Source organism: Trachemys scripta, chromosome 1 (genome assembly GCF_013100865.1).
Source record: "Trachemys scripta elegans isolate TJP31775 chromosome 1, CAS_Tse_1.0, whole genome shotgun sequence".
Taxonomy (NCBI): Eukaryota; Metazoa; Chordata; order Testudines; family Emydidae; genus Trachemys; species Trachemys scripta.
Genome location: NC_048298.1, coordinates 150,243,264 through 150,266,240, shown reverse-complemented (window position 1 = coordinate 150,266,240; position 22,977 = coordinate 150,243,264). Strand labels below are relative to the sequence as shown.

Genomic DNA, 22,977 nt, shown 5'->3' with positions numbered 1-22,977 from the left:
GCTAGAGCCCAGAACGCGCATGCGCACGTGAAGGGCCAGTTCCCTGCGCGCACGCGTAGAATGAGGGGCCGGATAAGGAAGAGGAGAAAGGACGTGCGCGGTGGGCTGCACGGGGAAGAGATCACATGACTGTATGGGGCGCTCCCTAACACGTGACTAAGCGGCAAGGGGCGTGCGCGAGCGGTGATGCTGGATGGGGGAGCCGCTGCCGCCTGGTGAGCTGGGGGGGCGGGGTCTGGGAGCTGTCAGGGCGCGTGTCGCTCGCTGCCCCGCGCCGAGGGGCCCGCCATGCGGCGTCGTGGTGGCGGCAGGGCCGGCGCGGAAGCCCGGGGAGCGGCGCTCTCTGAGGCGGGGCTGCCTCGGCCTGGGAGCAAGCGCGGGGCCCGCATCAGCCCCGAGCAACGCCGCTGCCCGGAGCGGGACCCGGCGCGGCTGCCCTGGCCCGGGTCTCACGCGGGAAGCGTCTCTGGCTTCGGGCCGCGGCGATCCGCGTCGGTGGCATGTCGGGGCGGCCCGTGCCCAGCGCGCCCCTCTCTAGCACCAGCCTGGGTATTTACTGCTCCCCGTCAGAGGCGGCCCCGTGCGGGTGGCCGTGCTGCCGGCGGCCTCTCCCGTCTGTACTGCAGCAGGGCGGCCCCCGGGAGCAGCTTTCTAGGATAAACACCGGGCCGGGCAGCTGCACATGCCACGTCTTTGTGCCTACGGTTTCTGGGCACCTGCAGCCTCTTCTGTACTGACACTTGATTCAGCCCATCGGTCTCCAGGCAATTTGCCAGCTTGGCTCTCAGGGCATGTCTGCGCTAGAAAATTAGGTCGATTTTACAGAAGTTAATCTTTAGAAAACGAGTTTATACAGTTGATCGTGTATGTACCCACTAAGCACTGTAGGTCGGCAGAATGCGTCTTCAATACTGTGACTAGCATCGACTCATAGAGTGATGCACTGTGGGTAGCTATCCCACAGTCCCCGCTGCCCATTGGAATGCTGGGTTAAGCTCTCAGTGCCTGATGGGGCAAAAACATTGTCACGGGTGGTTTTGGGTACATGTTGTCAGTCTTCCCTCCCTCTCTCCTTGAAAGCAACGGCAAACAATCGTGGCAAACAATCGTTCCGCACCTTTTTTCCTGGGTTACCCATGCAGATGCCATAACAAGGCAAGCATGGAGCCCACTCAGCTCAGCACTGCTGTTGTGAGTGTTGTAAACACCTCCCGCATTATTCTGCAGTATGTGCAGAACTTGGCTAGGAGCTGCCAGCACGAGGATGATTGTGAGGAGGACATGGACGCAGACGTTCCTGAATGCATAGGATGTGGCAGTTGGGATATCATGACGGCAGTGGGGCTGGTTGATACAGTGGAACGCCGATTCTGGTCCCGGCAAACAAGCACAGACTGGTGGGACCACATATTGTTGCAGGTATGAGATGGTTCCCAGTGGCTGCGAAACTTTTGCATGTGTAAGGCCACTTTCATGGGACTATGTGAGTTGCTTTCCCCTGCCCTGAAGCGCAGGAATACCAAGATGAGACCTGCCCTCACGCTTGAGAAGCGAGTGGCGATAGTCCTGTGGAAGCTTGCAATGCCTGACTGCTACTGGTCAGTTGGGAATCAATTCGGAATGGACAAATCTACCATGGGGGCGGCTGTGATAAAGGTAGCCAAGGTAATCACTAACCTTCTGCTAGCAAGGGTAGTGAGTCTGGGAAATATGCAGGTCATACTGGATAGCTTTGCTGCAGTGGGGTTCCCTAACTCTGGTGGGGCGATAGATGGAACGCATATCCCTATCTTGGCACCGGACTACCTTGCCAACCAATACATAAACCCCGAGGGGTACTTCTCAATGGTGCTGCAAGCACTGGTGGATCACAAGGAACGTTTCACCAACATCAACGTGGGATGGTCGGCAAAGGTGCATGATGCTTGCATCTTTAGGAACTCCGAGCTATTCGAAAAGCTGCAAGAAGGGATTTACTTCCCAGACCAGAAAATTACCGTTGGGGATGTTGAAATGCCAATAGTTATCCTTGGGGACCCAGCCTACCCCTTGCTCCCATGGCTCATGAAGCCGTACACAGGCAGCCTGAACAGTAGTAAGGAGCAGTTCAGCTATAGGCTGGGCAAGTGCAGTTAAGTTCTTTGGACATTTAAAAGCCTGCTGGTGCTGTTTGCTGACTCGGTTAGACCTCAGTGCAACCAGCATTCCCATTGTTATTGCAGCTTGCTGTGTGCTCCATAATATCTGAGAGAGTAAGGGGGAAATGTTTATGGCAGTGTGGGAGGTTGAGGCAAATCACCTGGCAGCCAATTTTGAACAGTTAGACACGAGGGCGATTAGAAGAGCACAGCTAGGAGCACTGCGCATCAAGAGAGGCTTTGAAAAACAGTTTCATGACTGGCCAGGCTACGGTGTGACAGATGCAAAACCACCCCCTTTGTTGAATGTACTTCCCTGTAAGCCAATCTCTCTCCCCCTCCACCCCTCCGACCACAGCTGGCAAAGGAAATAAAGTCCCTATTGTTTTGAATCCGTGCATTCTTTATTTATTTTAAAAAAAGTGAGATCACTGACAAGGTAGCCCAGGTGCGGTGGAGGAGGTGGGAAGGACGAGGCCACATTGCTTATTGCAGCCACACTACAAATCAAAGCTGTTTGAATGACAGCATTCTGTTGCTTGGGCCGTCCTCTGGAGTGGAGTGGCTGGGTGACTGGAGCCTCCCCCTCCGCGTTCTTGGGCGGGTGAGGAGGATATGGAACTTGGCAAGGAGGGAAGGCGGTTATACAATGGATGCAGCGGCGGTCTGTGCTCTTGTTGCCTTTCCTGCAGCTCCACCAGACGTCTGATCATGTCTGTTTGCTCCCCCGTTAGCCTCAGCATCTCCTCCTGCATGTTCTGATCATGCTCACTGAATGCTTTCCTGGCCTCCGCCACTGAATGCTTCCATGCATTCAGCTGTGCCCTATCAGTCGGAGAGGATTGCATGAGCTCAGAAAATACGTAATTGTGAGTGCATTTTTTTCGCCTTCTGATCTGCGATAACCTCAGGGATGGAGATGATAAGGGAACATTTGCACCTGCAGGGGGGGTAAAAAGGGAGAGTAAAATTTAAGAAGATACATTTCTGAGAACAAAATGGAGACTCTTTCATAGTGAATCAAACAATTCACAGCAGACAGCACGTGTACTTAAGGTACAAGGTCACATTTTGCCTTTTATAATGAGCGCCTGCTGGTATGGTGACACATCACACACGGCTGGGCAACAGAATTCAGTTTCCGGGCAGCCATGGTAAGCCAAAGGGTATGCAGGGTTGGCTTCTGCCTTCATAACATGTGAGAATGGTTTCAAACTGCAGCACCCTCCTTTTCCATAGCAAGCAATGCCAATTGGGTTTGCCATTTAAAAGGAGGGGCTGCGGTTTTGGGGTGGATGTGCAGCACACCCCTCCCCCCACTGTGTGGCTATTCTCCAGGATGATCCATTTTAGCCAAGTGCAAACAGCCCAGCATGAATGCGGTCCTTTTACTGTTCACTTACAAAACTTCCCCTATTTCAACCAGGTGACCATGAATGATATCACTCTCCTGAGGCTGTCACAGAAAGATAAAGATCGAATGTTGCATGAATGCGACCAAAACCCAGGGCCATTTGCTGCCATGCTTTGTGCTGCAATGATTCCAGACCACTTGCTACTGGCTTGGCATGGTAAAGTGTCCTACGGTGGAGGAAGAAATAAGGCAGCCCTGCCCAGAAACCTGCAAAGGCTTTCAGAATACATCCAGGAGAGCTTCATGGAGATGTCCCTGGAGGATTCCCCTCCATCTCCAGACATGTTAACAGACTTTTCCAGTAGCTGTACTGGCCATGAATGTATCCCAATTCTTCAGGGCAAATCAAACATTAAACACAATTGCTTTTAACCCCTGTAGTTTAGTTACAAATGTGCACTCACTAGAGGTGCTTTCTCCACCTTCAGGGTCTGGGATCTCGCCTTGGGAGGGTATTGGCTCCAGAGTGATGAAAAGTTTCTGGCTGCCGGGGAGAACGGATTCTCCCCTTGCCTGCTGCGCATTCTCCTCCTCCTCGACAAAATCCTCGTCCATGTTGCATGAGACTCCCCCCTTGCAGGTGTTCATGGACAGTGGTGGGGTACTGGTAGGGCCCCCCCCCCCTAGAATGGCATGCAGCTGATCACAGAAGCGACGTGTGGGGCTCTGATCTGGAGCGTCTGTTTGCCTCCTTTGTCTTGTACTAGGCTTGCCTGAGCTCCTTAACTTTCACGTGGCACTGCTGTGTGTCCCTGGTGTAGCCTCTCTCCACCATGCCCTGTGCGATTTTGACATAGATATATTTGCATTTCTTCTTTTTGATCGGAGTTCTGCCTGCACAGATTCTTCTCCCCATACAGCAATCAGATCCAGTGTCTCCCGTTCGCTCCATGCTGGAGCTCGTTTGTGATTCTGGGGGGACTGCATGGTCACCTGTGCTGCTGAGCTCGCCATGCTGACCAAACAGGAAATGAAATTCTAATTTTCCCAGGGCTTTTCCTGTGTACTTGGCTAGCGCATCGGAGTTCAAAGTGCTATCCAGAGCGGTCACATTGGAGCACTCTGGGATAGCTCCTGGAGGCCAATACCGTCTAATTGCACAACACTGTGTCTGCACTACCCCAAATTCGACCCAAGAAGGTTGATTTTAGCGCTACTCCCCTCGTCGGGGAGGAGTACAGCAGTCGATTTTAAGAGCCCTTTAGGGCAATGGAAGGGGTTGGTTGTGTAGCCGCATTGCTTATAAAATTGACCGAAAGTGGCTAAATTCGACCTAATCTCGTAGTATAGACCAGCCCTTAGTGAAACAAAGTTTGGGGCTTCTCCTGCTCTTTGTCTTAGCAGCACCAATAAGAAATAGGAGCGGGTTTCTGATTGCATTCTTGTTTCCTAATTTCAGTGCTTCAGGTAACTGAATTATAGTAAACATAAGTCTTGATGATGTTAATATATGCTGTTTAGTAAGACTGAGAGGTTTGTGTAGGGGTTTGGACTACTATCGTTGGACTCTATGGAAATGAATGAGATCCTGTTTCAGCACATGAGACATAGCAAATTGCCAACAGTAGAAACAAGATTGTTTTTTAAAATGTGAGACGTCATAAAAGAATAGATAGATACCAAGACTATGCCATTTGTTTAACCCCAGTAGTTATTCAGCATTGTACAAATACATCCTTCTCCCAGCATTGCTTTTTTGGGTCTTACACAACATGCACTGAATGCTCCAGTGGATCTCTTTTGCTGCTGCTCAGAGATTTTTCCAAAGCAGCAATAGAATGAAACTATGGTAGGGCTCCAGAAAGCAATAAAATCGTGTGCTTAGATATCTGTTATCAGTGTCTGAAAATACGTGTACAAGATATTTTTGTTTTGTTGTCCAAAGGGCATTGACAGCCAGACAGCAGAATGGAGACCAAGTGCTGCAGCCCGTCTCTATGGTGCTCCAAGTCAGCCTTGTACACATTCCTGCTAGGAGGAGCATTTGTTACCTTGGGTTCAAGTCGTATTCTCCTGATGAAGTATTCCGCCAATGAAGGTAAGGTTGGATGTTTAATATAAAATGTATTACCTGCAGAAATTAGTTTTCTACTTGGGGTAAGACAATGTAGATGCTGAGATTAAACCACTCTATTGCAAATATATTTAGTAGGTTTGATGTCCCATTCGAGCAGTGTGTTTATCCTTGCCTTTCACCTGCAGGTTTGTTAGGAGCATAAATGTTTTAATACAGAATCTGTTTCTGGGGGAGCAGTGTGGTCTAGCGAAGTGTTTCTCAAATGCGGCCACCAGGGGCTTTTCTTGCGGCCACAGCCTCCTGGGCGGTGATTTGGGATGAGAGGGGGCAGGGCAGGCGCAAAGCAGCAGCCCCTCCCCAGGGGCCACCAGGAGTGGTTGGGACCTGCCTCCCTCCAAAAAGAGACAAGCTGGAGGAATAGGCAGCCAATGAGTTCCCCACCTTCCCAGGGAGAGTGGGATCGGGCTTTAGCCCTCGGGTGGCAGGCTTTAGCCACGGGGCTTCGGGCTCTGTCCCCTGGGCATGTGGTTTTGGGCTCCATTCCCTGGCTGCGTGGTGATGGGCTCTGACCCTAAGCTCATCCTCCACCCCCATCACCTCTGCCCCCCGCTGCCTCTCCCAGTGCCCCATCACCCCTGGCCCCTGCTGCCTCTGTACCTACCTCCCCATCCAAGGCTTAATTTGTCCCAGGGCTTGCTTGCCGGGGCTGAGTAAGTCTGTTGTGAAAAGTGATATTGTATGTTTGTTAATATCACTTTTCACAGCACACTTAGTAGCTAGCAAGTCTAAAAAAAAAAGGCAACCAAAAAAAGCAACAGAAACAATAAGAAAAATGACAAGAACATTCAAAACACCTTATTTGTGTTTCTATTCTGTTTAGGTCCAAAAAGAATAGAAACAACTGTACACCATTTTTATTATTGAGTCTATAAAAAGAAAACACCCCACATAGATAGATTGCAATGATTTGGACATGTACCTTTGCATATTTATTTGTTTTTCCTAAAGTTAATTAAGTATTTTAGGAAAAATTTTCACCAACTCTTGCTGGTGGCCGCACTCTGAGGCCACCAAAAAAATTGTTATGAGAACCCCTGATCTAGTGGATAGAGCACTGGACTCAGGAGACCTGGATTCTATTCCTCATTCTGCCACTGATCTGCTGGGTAACCTTGGGCAAGTCTGTGCTTCTGTTTCCCCATCTGTAAAATGGGGGTATGGCACCTCTTTCATTTAAAGCACTTTCAGATCTACTGATGACAAGAGTGATATAAGACTTAGTTGTTGTTGTTGTTGTTGTGCATTGGAATCTGTCAGCAAAGAGAGTTTTTTCTATGCTGAAAACCTTTTATTTAGCCCTGATGTGCCTGATATTGGAAGGTGCTATGCCCTCAACTCCCACAGAAGTCAGTCTTTCATGATCAGGCCTTTTGTTACTATATAGTATTGTGGCTGCCAATTTTAGTAAAAACTGATAGAATATGTGTGAAACAGATTTGAAATACTTACAATAATTCTGGCTAACAATGAAAGGGCCTAATCCTTGAAGAAGGGTTAGCCAACTTAACAACCTCAAACTTGTAAAATTGTCAGTTTTGTTTTGTGTGAGCAAAAAAAAAAAAAAGCTCAAATTTAATTAAATTGGAAAAGTATGATTTTTCATCTTTCAGTAGCACTCTATAATGGCTGAACTAATTGTACTCAACCTTTACTGAAGAATTCAAACTTATGAGCTTGAAACTAAGCATGGAAAACTTCAGCCTGGAAAGTGAAATGTTCAAGAAGTTGTGTGCCATTGAAAATATGGATTATTTATAATTAAAGTCATGAACATAACCTTAACTTACAAAGTGTGCGTTGTTTATGGAACCTGGCCCAAACTTCTTAATGGATGTGTTTAAGCGATTATCATGGAATTGTTGTGCTCTTTCTGTTGCTCTAAATGTGATTGGAAAAGTTGGATGAGTAAGAATGTTTATTTGCTATAATAATTTTGCTGAATTTCACAGATAACAAATACGATTACCTTCCTGCAACTGTGAATGTGTGCTCAGAGCTAGTTAAACTGGTGCTATGTATGACAGTGGCACTCTGGATAACAACAAAAGGTAAGTTCATATGGCTAAAAATCTGTTAGGAAATGTTCACCTTATACTTTAAATTCCTCTGCTTTTGTATGATGGATTCTTGCCATGCTGTATTAGGAGGAGAACATCACCAGACAGACATTTAAATTGTTTTATTTAACTAAAACAACTTTATGTATTCTGGATTCTTTTCTTCAACAGCAAACATATTTTTACAAAACAAGCATATGAATTTTTGAATTTAGTTAAACATTCAAGTTTTTTAAAATCAGGTTTGTTTTTGTTAAAATTATTTTTAACTAAAATAGATAAATATTTAAAAAAACAACAAAAAAATTAAATAGACTATGTCAGTAAGGTCAACATGAGAAACATAAAATATTGGCTTATGCAGTAAACTCAGTCGTCTTCACCTTAATTTTCCTGTTTGTTCATAATCTGGAAAAGAAAAACAAGCTTTCCTGCTTTTTCAGGTCTCAAACGATTTCTCAATTTGGAATGAATTAGTCCAAAAGAAGAAAATATTCTTTCTACACCAGCAGAAGAAGCTACTGCTGTTAAAAGTGAGATTATCACTTCAACAGTCTCTGAATCCAAGTGGTTAAGTGACTTCCACCAGTTCACTGGTGTGACTTTCTTTAAAACATCATCAGCCAACATATATTTCTTGAACGGTTCTTATTCCCAAACTGGGTCTCTTTTACGGCCTGCTGCCATTATAGGTTTTTCCCTTCTAGTGAGAGAATGGTATGGTAGATCTCAAATCAATGAAGGCTACACTCAGAAAGACCTCAAGACTTTTGGAATATGCTGCTCAAACAATTTCACTTTCGTTTCTACTGCCTGTCCCTCCCTTCTCACATTTATCTCCAGACTTCTCCTTGTCCAGATCTTTTAGAGAGAGGTAAGGGATTGACTCTGCGTACACAAATTTGCAGAGGGACAATAGGTCTGTTATTTCTCACTTCTATGTATTTATTTATTTATTTAAAAACATTTTTGCTGTTAACAAGCATATCTCTGGAGACACAAATCCACAGTTTGAGAACTGCAAAACTAAGCATCTCTGATGCTATCTTCTAGACTGAGCACTGAGTCCAATTGGGTAGATAGAAAGATTAGCCCCTTGAACCACATAAGATTGGGTCCCTAATCCATGAACTATTGGAACTCATTTACAAAACTTTTCTTAAACATTACATGAATGTATTGTGTCATACTATAGAATTAGAATTTATAATCCCTATTCCATGATGAGATATCTTTGAGCTATAATGTTTCTTAATTAAAACTCTTTAGATAAGTTTTTTTCCCCTCAAAAAGCATTTAATAAAAAAAAATACGATTTTTTTTTTTTAAATCATTGATTTTTATCCACCCTGGTCTGTACACCCCAACAGGCAGTCAACTCAAGTGAAAAGCACCATCATACTGTAGTGAAGGGTTTTTGTGTATGGACAGGACTAGAGCTAGGGGCAACACTCAAGTTATAACTTGAGTTAACTCTGAAGTGAAGACAAGCCCTGGGTCTGTGATCTCTTCAGATCTTATAAGCTAAGCCAGGGTCAGGCTTGGTTACCTAATGCTGTAAAAAGTGCTGATGGCGACTCTTATGGTTCTCGGGATACCCAGGACTGAGAGTCATCTTATTACCCTCTGCCTCCAGCATGAGGGAGTCTTGCCTGTGCCTTGCTGGGCATCAGCTCCCTAACACCAGCCTGTCAGCCACTGAAGCACTCTCCTCTGAGCTATGCCAGTCCTGTCTTTACCTTTCAGATTAACAGTAGGTGCATCCTGGTCCCTGAATCCCTTCAAGAGTTCCCCTGTGATATCCAGCCCGACACTAGCTACTGTCAGAAATCCCAGATCCGCTGCCCCCAAAGGCACAGTGTACTGCAGTTTACTAGTTTTACCTTAAATCCTCTCCTCTATATAATGCACAGCACTTATGAGCACTTAAAAGAAGATTAAGAAAGAATAGATGTTCCACTGGAAATGAGAGAGTGGTGGAAACAAATGGTTAAAATACAAAGCAAAATCCTAAAGGATGAACCTGGGTCTATGTTCATTAATAATTACCTTTCCTATCTAAAAAAGTAGGTGTCCCCCCCCCACTCACCCCCCAAAAATGTACAGTCTGTGGCAGATCTGGCTGGCTTCACAGACCAGGATCCAATTTTTCATGAGAACATTCCTGCGCCTCAAGATGTTTCCTCCTCAGTGTAAGTATATAGAGTATCTCTCCATGCTCTGTTTTGTACTGAAACAATCTTTTGTCTCTATTCATAGGCAGGGTAATTCTCTGTCTGTTGTAGTGTTTCTTTTTTACCTCCAAGTGGTTTCGATAGTTTGCAGTTGCCTCCGATGGTTTTCCATTGAAAATCTTGAGAAGGGAGCAAGGCTAGACAATTGAGCCTTCATCACTGTCTAACCAGGACAGGGGGTGACATCTCCTTCCTGTTTGAATGAGCCATCACAGAGATACATTATCCCCTGATGACTTACTTCTGCTCCAAGTCCATAAAGCATACTTTCAGTATAACTACATTGTTCCTTAAATATTGCCCATACATGCATCTTGCAATGGTTATGAATCTTGACAAGTTACAAGCTTTCCATAGATACCTTATATATTACTATTTATGGATCATTATCCTGCAAAACATGTTTGCTGTAGTGAGTTTGTCAGGTCTGAGGTGAGTTGTTTGCCAAGCAGCCTCTGTGTCTCAGCGATTCAGTAGGCTATACTCTTCCTTCTGAGCTGGTGCTGATTCAATGTCCCAGCACAGTGCATGCTGCTTGGGATACCTTTTTTTTTTTTTTTTTTTTCAGATGAGACATCAGTTTCTGATCACTTGTGGTCATTAAAGATTTTATGGTGATCTGCCTGAATTTCATTTTAGGTAACTATATTCTGTCTAGCAAAATTCTCCCTGTAGTTTGTTAGATACAGTATTCTTCAACCTTAGAAAGAAGGGAGTGGTCCTGTGGTTCAAGTGTAGAATTGGAAACAAGAATTTCTTGTTCTGCTCCTTGGCTCCATCACTGTATACTTTGAACAAATCCCTTAACTACTTTGTTCTCCGGTTTTTCCAGTGTAAGTTTTGTAAGGCTTGTTTAATGTTTATAAAGCACTTGGAGAGACTCGTAGGAAAGGCACAAGAGAATAGTATATTTTTGTTGATTGTAGTTCCTTCTTTTCCACCCAACCTCTCTGTAGCTTCTTCATAAAGTGAAAAAGATCAGTGGTTAACCTCACCATTTCATAAAGCAAAATAGTAGAAGACTGATACTTTTGTACAGGAGAGAACGACAACCTTGTGGGACTTCAACCATTTTGTAATAGAGACTGAAAAGGAACTTGAGTGAAATACTGGTTTCCACAAATGTTAATGAAAAAGCCAAGTTCAGGTAGATCATAAATACAGTGCACAGCCCGTGTTTTCAAAAACAAACTAAACTGGATATTTTTTTTTTCCACGCATGACTGTAGCACCCAACAAGGTATTGTATGAAAGGGGTAGATAAAACTGGCCTGTCTTCCAAAATAGGTTGATTTCCTAACTGTAGTAGGTTGACCTTTTCCCTCGTAATCAACTATGTATCAAAATATATATAACAATCAGTTCCTTTTTTTAACCAGAAGCCACTGTGACATGTCTGCTACATGTATTTACTTGAAGGTTCACACATGAAAGAGTTGGGCTATCAGCCTGGACAGTGTAGTTGATATGTCACTACTAACCAGCATCAGCTGAGTAGAATTTCCAGCTTCCCAGTCACAGAAGATAAGGATGACACATGCCAGTGCCTTGTGCGTGTGTGTCCTTTGCCATGTGCTCAGCAAATAAATGCTGTTTTTTAAAGTTCACGTTTAAAGGAGTAAAGTCTTTATGGGCAAGTATCCACGCTGATGATGATCTAGAGGTGGAAAGACATATTAGGTCATCCAATCCATCTCCCTGATGGTGAAGGTTTTCTACCTACTGCATGTTACTATACATACAACATGATGGGGGCTAATTTAGCTACAACCAATCAGGAAAGAGATCTTGGAGTCATCCTGTATAGTTCTCTGAAGACGACCACGCAGTGTGCAGTGGCAGTCAAAAAAGCAAACAGGATGTTAGGAATCATTAAAAAAGGGATAGAGAATAAGATGGAGACTATCTTATTGCCCTTATATAAATCCATGGTATGCCCACATCTTGAATACTACATACAGATGTGGTGGTCTCATGTCAAAAAAGATATACTGGCATTAGAAAAGGTTCAGAGAAGGGCAACTAAAATGATCAGGGGTCTGGAACAGGAGAGATTAAAGAGGCTCAGACTTTTCATCTTGGGAAAGAGGAGACTAAGGGGGAATATGATAGAGGTATATAAAATGAGTGGTGTGGAGAAAGTGAATAAGGAAAAGTTATTTACTTGTTCCCATAATATAAGAACTAGGGGCCACCAAATGAAATTAATGGGCAGCAGGTTTAAAACAAATAAAAGGACATTCCTCTTCACACAGCGCACAGTCAACGTGTGGAACTCCTTGCCTGAGGAGGTTGTGAAGGCTAGGACTATAACAAGGTTTAAAAGAGAACTAGATAAATTCATGGAGGTTAAGTCCATTAATGGCTATTAGCCAGGATGGGTAAGGAATGGTGTCGCTAGCCCCTGTTTGTCAGAGGGTGGAGATGGATGGCAGGAGAGAGATCACTTAATCATTACCTGTTAGGTTCACTCCCTCTGGGACACCTGGCATTGGCCACTGTCGGTAGGCAGGATACTGGGCTGGATGGACCTTTGGTCTGACCCAGTATGGCCATTCTTATGTATGTTCTTATGTTTGATACTGCTGTTTTGCTCCTTCAGTATATTTCCTGGACAGAGCACCTGTCATTCCAAAGTGCTTTACAAACTTTTACTAAGCAATTTAATTCTTTGCTTTGGGAATAAAGTGTAGTCAGATCGAGGAGAAGAAATGACGCACACCTGCATTCAAAGACTATTGATTGAGAATGCTAAGGGTACATTTATCTTCCAAACTTTCTCCCCTCAAATTTAATATAGTTTGAAGGGAAGCTGAAACTAGTCAGCCCATTCCCACCTAAATTTCCCCCTTCACCTTCTTCCCCTTTCCTTATCCTTTTGAGCCTTTAAACACATCTTTCTTCCTATTCCTCTCATCCGCATCCTCACTGCTATTCACATTTAATATTACATTATGTTTTAAGACACACATCCCCTGAACATTTAAGCACATGTAATTATTATTCTTTTTTTATTTGTATTACCGTAGCACATAGGCACCCCCGTCATGGACCAGGATCCCAGCATGCTAGGTTCTATAAAAACCTAGAACAAAAAAGTGATCCCTGCCACAAAGAGCTTACAAACCATGTGTAATCGTGCATCTTCTCCCCTTGCTCACCTTCTGTTTTGCCTGGTCTTATGTCATGTCTTCATTTAGATTGTAAACTCTGAGAACAGGGACTGTCTTTTTGTCTGTAAAATGCTACTGTACTTTGGGTGCTACATATGCAGGTCTCTTACATCTAGGCTATTGTTTCAAATCTAGGCATGCTCAGTAGTCAGCAAAAGTAATTTCTATCTGACTGTCATTCTTTAGGCATCAATAATGAAGGGTGGTCTTATCCTAGTTCCTAGTGAGTATTGTGCAAAAGGACCACCAGCCTTGTTGATGGTCTCTCTGCTGAGGCAGAAGACCAAATGACCGTTGAGATTGAACGCCTCTCCTTAGAGGTTGTTGCTTTAGGTTCTTGGTTAAGGCAGATTGACGAGAGTATGGGGAAGCTAGCCTCTGCTTGTGTTGTATCTCCTGTGGATTAATGGAAGACTAAGGTCTCCAGGGCTGTCATTCTGACACCATTCATCAAATGCTACATTTGCTTTAAAACAAACCAAAAAAAGCAATTGCTGTCCTGTCAAATGGGGATTAAAACACACTTCCATTAACATGGAAAGTCTTTTACACAGATTTTTATCATTCTAATCAAGTTCATTTTACTGACTGATTTTTTTTTTTTTCCTTTTCTTTTAGAGGGACGTTCATATAGTGACTTTGGATGCACCTCATGGAGGGAGTTTTATAGCTACATGAAGTGGTCAGTTCCGGCCTTTCTGTACTTTTTGGATAACCTGATTGTTTTCTATGTATTGTCCTACCTCCAACCAGTAAGTATACACAGACCAAATAAAATAGCATTGAAATGATGCAAGTCTCTCTCTTGTTGGAGGTTTGCTAGTTGGGGTTTCATGGTCCTGCAGTTGATCTGTCTAAGGCTGCCCTGTACACAAGGACTGTTTCTATTAATCCCTTCCATCCACCTGCCCATCAGATCCTGTTTTGTAGCTTCCAGTTGAGAGAGAATCTTTCTGAATTATCTACTTCCTTTCTGATTTAGAGGTAGCGTTGAATGGCTTCAAAGTGATGCAAGACTTGGTCCTTCCTTCTCCTTTCTTGAGCTCAGCATATCTGTTTGATTTGAAGGGGGGATTTTGAGTCCCATCCCCTATACAGCTCCTACCATTAATGTCTTTATATGAATGACTTCATTCAGTCACTTTTGTATTTTGCTTTCTTCTATTTTGCATCGATACCATTACGATCAAACCCCAAAAGTGAGAGGAAGGGGAGATGGAAAGAGTGTTGGATGCTGATTTTTTTTTTTTGCATTTAATTACCTCCCGTACCTGAGCTAGTATCCAGTGTGACTGACATTTGCTGATTTTATTCATAGAACCTGGAATCAATCTACAAATGTTCAGAAAAATTGTGATCTTCATTTTAAGCCTGGGATGATTTTTTTTTTTTTTTTTGGTTCAAGTTTTATTAGTGTTGACTATAAAATAACAGGGAATTCTCAATATATTTATCATGACACTAGAGAAACTATAGTTAAACTCAATCTAAACCTTTATTTTCACTCTCAGGCGGTCTCAAAAAATTGTCCTTTAAGGCTCAAATTTCTGGCATGGACAGCTGTAGTCAACAGGACTGTTGCTTTTGCCTGGTTTGCAAACATCTGGTTTTAGGGGGAAAAAAGGTCTGGGTGATTTAAAATAACATATGCACTGCTTTAGTAACTTTTGAAAGGTGAGCACAGATATAATGCCCTGAATAATTACAGGATCTAATGTTTGAAAGATTACGTCTACATGCAGTCATTTTCTTAAATAAGCAACTTGGCTTTTGGTTGAGGGGATCTTTTATAAAGATCATACAGCAAGCTTGTACACACACTAGTAATTTGTATTTTTTCCCTTAGAGCGAACGCTGTTCAAAACCCTCCATTTCCATTATATAATTTTTTTTCTTTAACTTTCAATCTGGTATATTTCATAGAGGTTTATTAAAATTGTAGTGCTATAATGGTAAAACAAGAATGAATAATAACATTTCCGATATTTAAGTGCATCCTGGGCTGAATAAATTCTGGAAGGCATGATAAGCTGCAATTGAAGAGACAGTAGCTAGTTGCATGAAAGAAGATGCATGTAAGCCTTGTCTCATGTGATTTTAAAAACTAAGTAGGTATGGGTCTTACTAGTACTTGAATGAGTGACTGCCTGAAATACCGAGGGTTCTATGCTTGGAGCAGTGGCTGTTCTTAATTATTTAATGTGACTTGTAAATATGATTTCATGTTCTGTTATCTGATGTGTTGCGTAGTGGTCTCTGGTAGATTTGGCTCCGATTCCTGCCCTGTTGTCTTGTTCCTTGGGACATCTGTAAATAAATACTGGAAAACAATATCCAGTAAATATTGCACCATAGGCTGTTGGAGACAGGACATAATAAAAATTTTGGTTTGTACTTTGATTGATGACCACAAAGCAAAAACAAAAATGTAAATGGAGCGTATGTTTCAATTTTGTATCCGTCCCTGTATCTGCTAGTCCATCTCTTGAAGAACCTCCTCTGTCAGTTCTGGATTCACTTATCTAGTCAAATATTTTTCTTACTTTTAAAAGTAGAACTAAGGAAATTTTATGCTTAATGGTCTAGTAACAGTTTTAAAAATGAGACTTTAATTTCACAAGTCAAGAAAATCAGAGGAAACTTTAACTGACCTCTTGTGTGTATTCATTGCACTTAGCATCTTTGATTAAATGGGAACACAGTATTGGAAAATGTGACCTGCTACTTGGCAAATAATACACTGGATTATAATAGAAAGGAACTGCCCCTTTTACTGGTTAACGCAAGACAACATTAATGCAAAGTTAGGGTTGTGAATTTAAAGACATAAGTCATGAAGGTCAGAATATATGCACAACATGGAAATTATTTATATAAATATTTGATTAAAATCTATTATGTAACGAAGAGATCTTTCTTCATAAAGGTCTACTGCAGGGAGAGACTCAAGGTAAGTTAAACCCAGATTTCTGTGTTTGTCGCTCTTTGTTAAACAGGCTGAGAGATAAGGAGAGGTATATGACAGAAAAATATTTTTTTAAAATACTTTTTAACCTCTGTTTCTGTTCGGGATTCATTAGCGTTGCACCAGAAAAACATTGTTCTGGGACATAAGATACTACAAGTCTCATATGGCCACTGGCTCCTGTGGTGCCAATGATGTACTATAAATGATGCATTCTCAGATGTCTTCAATGATCCCTTGACCTGGTTGATGAGGGCAGTAATTCAGTTTTGAATTTTGCTTGGCAGTTCATGTTTAAAAACTAGGGTCATGGCATGTCAGACATATTAATGGGAACCCACTACTTCCTAGCTAAGTCAGCCTGGAATGACTTTGAGGACATGGTTAAGATTATAGAAAATCCCCGTGGGAACCTGAATTGAGAATCTTCTGACTCTTAAGACTTTTTAAAGTGTGGTTCTGCTCTGAAAAATGCCATTGTTTATGAAGTATCCAAATCAAATTTGTTCCCATTTCCCAAATAAAACAGTGTTGTTGTTTTAATTAATGCTGCTGCAAGCTTGCCCTGGGTTCTTGCCTTCCATTCATTATCACAAATAAAGAAGATTTTGCAGACCAAATTCTTCCTTCAGTTACACCTGTGCAGACCCGTTGTCTTCAAATTATGCTCTGTTACATCTGTGCAACAGCATTAGGCTAAATCTACACTACACAGCTTTTAGTGACACTAAACATTTGTCTTTTGGGAGAGTGGTTTTTTTTTTTTTTTTTTAACACTTCTGAAAGACAAAAGTTTTGCTGTTCAGATGCCAGTGTAGACAAAGCCTTAGTCTTGTAATTGATAGCTAGTTGATAATTCTGTTGATGAGTGAGCCAGAATAGACTCCAGGAGCTGTATTGGTTATGCACAGCTAGCTAGAGTAAAAAATAGCAGACACTCCACTTTTTTTTTTTTCTTTCAGTAAAATCTGTAGATCTGACTCTGATACTCACAGAAAATAGGATTAGGAAGGAGCCATTTTTACACAGTCACTTTCCAGAGTAGAACTGTGATTTATACATCTGTTTTCATGTGCACTGTTGAGATTGTAATAATGCTCAAACGTCAGAGTACAAACAGCAAAAAAAAATCTGAACGTATGCCACAATTGAAATGACTAAATATTCTATGTATTAAAATTCTAACTCATGGCTGTAAAAGAAATTTATTGGCCCAAAGTTCTTGATCTAGCGCTCACTGAAGTCAGTGGAAGTTTTTCCAACTCTGTTTAGCCCAGGGTGAAATCTGCCCCATTGCAGAAAACCCTAGCAAGATTCTGTGCACCACTTAAGCCATTAATGTGGAACTGGCATTTAGGATCTTGTGTGGTTCCTCCTTGCAAGAGTGAATTTCGCCCCGAGTGAAAGGTCTGTCCCAATATGATCACTTTTTGCTGTGGGGTCTTCTGATAGATGAACACTGTGAGTTGATTTTTTTGTTGGTCAGATTCTGTCTGGATTGTAATTTTTCCCCGTCCTCTTTTTCTAGGCCATGGCTGTATTATTCTCAAATTTTATCATTATAACAACTGCGCTCCTATTCAGGATAGTGCTAAAGTAAGTAGCTATGAAAGCAAATAAAACATTGGGGAAGTTATGTGGATTCTTTCTCTCCACATGAGGGCTATAGTATTTTCAATACTCTGTATTTTCTGTAGTCTTTGGCATACAAGCGCGAATAATGGCTAAGTGGTTTAACTTTACTGTAGGTATGAAATACTTAGCTTAATTGGAACCACAAGTTTAAATTTCAGCTTATTTGTCTCAGTCCTTCATTCTTCTGTAATGGATAAATAGAATCATTATTGTAATGTTGTCTCCATTGTGAGTCATGCAGGGGCTTCTCGTAGGCAGCTGGGGGAGGCACTTGAGCACACTGCCTCTTTTGGTGTCTGAGATGAAGCTCTAGGGAAATCCTCACCCCATTGAAGTTAATGGGAATTTTATCTGCTCAATGGAGCTGAGATTTCACGCTCTCTCTCTGGGTTTGCCTGTGGTGTGGAGATTTCTCCGTGCCACATGTCATTTGTTTTCAAAATGCTGAACACCTGTCCCTGTACTCTAAAGGTTTGGGGTTTTTTGTCTCCACGCAGACGGCAGCTCTCCTGGGTGCAGTGGGCATCTCTACTGATTTTGTTCCTGTCCATCATAGCCCTGACTGCAGGGACCGGAAGCCATCAGCACAGCTTGGCCACACACGGGTTTCATCATGACATGTTTTTCAGCTCATCAAATCGCTGCCTTCAGTACACCAGGCCGGAGGAAGAGTGCTGGGGAGGAGACAACTGTACGGAAACAGGGTTCTTTCCCAGCTTCAAGTGGAATGTCACTGCTACCACTGCAGGAGCATTGAAACCTCTCCGCCTCGGCTTGGGCCATCTGCTGATAATAGTGCAGTGTTTCATCTCTGCTTTGGCCAACATCTATAATGAGAAGATCCTGAAGGAAGGGGACCAGCTCAATGAAAGTATATTTGTGCAGAACAGCAAGCTATATGTCTTCGGGGTGCTGTTCAATGGGCTGATGCTGGGCCTGCGCTCTGAGAACCGTTGGCAGATAGAGTACTGTGGCTTCTTTTATGGCCACAATGTGTTCTCTGTAGCTCTCATTTTTGTCACTGCCTTCCTGGGGCTGTCCGTGGCCTTCATTCTGAAGTTCCGAGACAACATGTTCCACGTCCTGACTGCACAGATCACCACCGTGATCATCACCATTGTGTCCATTGTCATCTTTGACTTCAAGCCTTCTCTGGACTTCTTCTTGGAAGCACCTGTGGTGCTTCTTTCCATATTTATCTACAATGCCAGCAAACATCAAGGCCTGGAATATGCCACTCAGCAGGAGAGGAACAAACTCCTCGGTGAGATCTGGGAGCGATCCAGCGGGGTAAGGCTTTGAAATGCTTGTGTCTCTGGTTGACTCCCTTTCTCACAGACTGTTTACCCAGTTGACCATTCAGAGTTCACTACACGTGTGGCTGGACTCATAATTCAACCAAATTGTCACTTTCATTTAAATGACACAAGATAAATCTCGGTCTTGTAAATAAATCTTTGTTTTAGCTCCATACTTCTATGTGTAGCTTCCTCTTGTTTCCTGATGCCTGGCTGAAGCTTTACCTCTCTGCTCTGACCTCAGGTGATCCTTCAGCCATCTTGGCTTGAACATTTTTTTAGCATTTGTCGCCAAATGCCCCCATCAAACCCAAATATCCCAGCATTATACTGGGGAACTGATTATAAACAAAGAAAATTGACTAGTCTATTTTCACAGCTCAGGTTCAGCTAAATGCAGAAAGTAAACATACAGCATAAATGGAGGAAAATAAAGTAGATATTTAAAAATTTTTCAGCTTTAACAGTCTAAGATGTTTTAAGAAATTCAGGTAAGATTTTTTTTTTTTTTAAAGAAATGCAGGTAAGGATGTTTTTAATGTAAGATTTTCAACAGGTAGTTGCCTCTTCCTCATGAATCAGTTCCTCCAGCCTCCTGCTATAATTTCTGCTCTTCTATGAACGAAGATCCAGATGCTTAAAATCTAGGAAAATCTTTGTGGGGAAGGGGCTTGCTCCCAGACCTCACATTCAGGTGAACGGAGAAATAAGTCTGCAGTATTTATAGTATATTTATGGTCTGTGAGCAGCAGAGGGCACTGTCTGCATTTAGTCCTGGGAAACTTCATTTATCCTAGAAAGAGGAGGGTCGATGTTTCCTTGGAATTCTGCACAGTGCTATTGCAGAGTGATATTTAACAGTAAATAACACATATAGTCACACATTTGTAAAATCAATCACTGCATGTTTCAGCAGATGTAATTAATTAGCTACAGTACAAGTTACTCAGCACCTATGTATTTGCCAACATAGGAAGGGACACATCTATTAATTGAATACAGTGCAATTGGTAAGATTTCAGGAAGGACACCATGGAAAAATGGTAAATATTTAGCTATAAAAAATATCTAGGGACTGTCCTTCAGGAACAGCTATATATGTTGTATCTTACATACCAGGACAAAAGCTTTTAAGTACAGGTTCTTGATTTTGCAGTTGTCACTGGACTGCTGCAGGGTAAGTATTACTAACAAGAAGAAAATTTGCTAATGCTGTTACTATCTTCTTCCCCTCCATTTTTCGGCTCCTGTAGGATGGAGAGGAACTTGAGAGACTGACCAAAGCAAACAGTGACATTGATACAGATGAAGATGCCTTCTAGCATGAGCTTGTGCAACTGAGTGCTGGGTATTCTCCAAGAGAACAGTGTTGGTATCTTTTTAAACTATGGGATAGTCTTTTTTCTAAGTGCAACAGTTAAAACTGTTTGGATGGTTTTGTGATTCCAGAGGATGTGTATTTTGTGTTTTTAAGTTGTGCAAATAAAACACAGTTCCAAGATCAGAATAGGGTGTGTCCAGGTTTGGGGCTGGGATGTCTGATGAGGAAAAAATGAGTAAAGCCCATTGGATTTCAGAAGTTGACAAGGAAAGCTAGAGAATTATCAGTTCGAGCCTTATATATTAAGGGTTTTTTTCTCTTCTCACACTAGTGTAAATCAGCAGTTAATTCCAGTGATAATAAAAGTTGTATATGAGAGAGGTTTGGCCCTAGCTTAATGATTTGGGTCACATGGGTGCTGTATTATGTATAGTAATCCAGAACACTCAGTGTCCTCAATTGCACGTGTTTGTCTATCATACACTAGGGTTGTATAGGGGTAATAATATTTCTCATTGGTGAAGGGCCTGATCCTGTAAACCTCAGATCCATGATCCTGATTCATTTGAGAATAGTCCCATTGAATGGGCCCCTAACATTTGTAAAGTGCTTTAAAGATATGAAGTGTTATATAAGTGCTAGGTATTCTTATTTCCAGGGCTACATGTTCATTGGTATCGTGCACCCCTCTGCAATTTGATTAAGGGATGATTCCACAGCTGCAGAATGAGTTTCCTCATTTCTGCAGTGATTTGCAGGCACTGCTGCTCCTATGTGTCCTGTGGAACATTACACCCAATTATAAATAATTTATAAATAAATAAATAAATATAAATTCTGTTTGTTTGGTAACGTGATAAGTGTTGCACAGTGGCAGAGAAGCTTTCCTGATATTCAGAATACAAGCTTTTAAATAAACAGAGGTTTCATATACTTTCCTTTGGGGAAGTAATTTCATTCTTACTCTACCTGGAATTGCAGTTTGCCCATCACAAGACATCAGGGATTTTCATTCTAGTTCACTATAAAAGTAGTTACCTTATGTCCAAATTCACTGTAAGTGCATTTCACCATATCTGTAAATACAGTGTTTTAAATCTAAAAAGATAAACTTGACCCCAAATTTAGGTTTTTGTAAAAACAAGCTTAAAAAACAACAACCCTAAGAAATATTTCTGTAGTATTAAAAAAAATCAGATTAATGGGTTCTGTTTAGACCAACATTTTTCTGCATTGTTTGCAGCCCAGATGCTACAAAACTGCGCTAGTGTGTGGGGTGGTCTAGATCAGTGGTCTCCAAACTTTTTTGATCACGCACCCCTATCAGTAAAAAAATTTTGACCACACACCCCCTGAAAAAGCCACTCGGACTCCCGCCTGAGCTGACAAAGCAAAAAAAAAAAAAAAGGCTCCTCCTGCTGCGCACCCCCAAGGATCTTCTTGCAGACCCCACTTTGGAGACCACTGGTCTAGATAATACATAGTCATGTCTCAGTGTAGGGGCTGGACTAGATGACCTATCGAGTTCCCTTCCAATCCAAAGTCTGTTCAGTTTTGAAAAATGATCTGTTTTATTCCATGCAGCATGGTCTGGCGGTCTCAGCAACTCCCGAGTCTAATTTCTTCCACTGCTTCAGTTAGCCACCTTGCCTCAGCCATTTCAGTTTCCTGAATGATATTCCCCATTTGTAATATAGATATAATACTGTTACCTACCTCACAAGTGTGTTCTGAGGATTAATTATTGAATGTTTGTGCAGCACTTTGAACAGTAAAAAACTATACAGACACTTCAATGTGTTTAGTAATCTAAGCTATTACTAAGAAGATAAGAACACTTGTGTTTTGGTTTTTAAATAGAAGGCCAGATTCACTCATATGTTTCAGCTGCTTTTTGACACTGGCCATACAAAGCACCTGTAAACCCAGCTTAATCAGAGAGCCCTTTTGAATTTGGCTCATCATTTTTTTTTTTTTTTTAACCTGACAGTGTCCTCTCAAACATACCATTTGGGTTAGGGATGTATTCCCTGTTACAGGTGCAGCTCTTGAATGTGTGGTTTGACCGTGGTCCAGATTCTGACTTTACCCCAGTTTTATACCAGGATAACTATTGGCTTGTGTAGAATTCCTCCTTATGTATGCTGGTATAACTGAGAACAGAATAAGGCCTGTTGATTTCAGCAACTCACCCTTGTATTGCATTCTGTGTGAGACTCTGCGGCTTTCATATGTACTGGTGCCTATGGTATATGACCGCTTTGTAAATAGGTGTTGTTTTACATGTAATTTATTATGCCTAATTGTGACACAAGCCTGAATAAACTAAAGTTCATTATGAAATGATGTGTGGTGTATTCATGGTTTCCTAGAGGGGGCAGCAAACTTAGAGATACAATATTCCTTTTCTCTCCATTGCCACTAGAGCTATTAAATAAAAACAGCAACACAGTGTATTCTCAATGACCCTAGAACATTTGACAGTAGGGTGACCAGACGTCCCGATTTTATCGGGACCGTCCCGATATTTCCTTGTTTGTCCCGCGTCCCGACCGACATGCGGTCGGGACAACCGGACAAACAAGGAAATGCCCCGGAGCCTAGAGCCCGGAAGTACTCGCACGCCCCCCCCCCCCCCCCCCCCCCCCCCCCCCCCCCCCCCCCC

The 22,977-nt window shown here is 42.4% G+C and overlaps 1 protein-coding gene across 4 annotated transcripts; it reads left to right on the top strand.

Annotated features, from left to right (window-relative positions):
* Positions 1–56: 56 nt before the first annotated feature.
* On the top strand, positions 57–21,719 carry SLC35A5 (solute carrier family 35 member A5). Of its 4 annotated transcripts, XM_034789518.1 has the most exons (8): positions 57–215; positions 1,228–1,419; positions 5,438–5,590; positions 7,579–7,677; positions 13,712–13,845; positions 17,587–17,654; positions 18,191–18,983; positions 20,245–21,719. In XM_034789518.1, exons 3-8 carry the CDS (start codon positions 5,461–5,463, stop codon positions 20,311–20,313), a joined length of 1,293 nt encoding a protein of 430 aa, XP_034645409.1. In that variant the 5' UTR covers positions 57–215; positions 1,228–1,419; positions 5,438–5,460; the 3' UTR covers positions 20,314–21,719. The 4 variants fall into 4 exon arrangements, with proteins under 4 accessions (XP_034645409.1, XP_034645418.1, XP_034645401.1 ...); XM_034789527.1 differs by lacking the exon at positions 1,228–1,419 and having other exon boundaries at positions 18,191–18,957; XM_034789510.1 differs by lacking the exon at positions 1,228–1,419.
* The last annotated feature ends 1,258 nt before the right edge of the window (positions 21,720–22,977 follow it).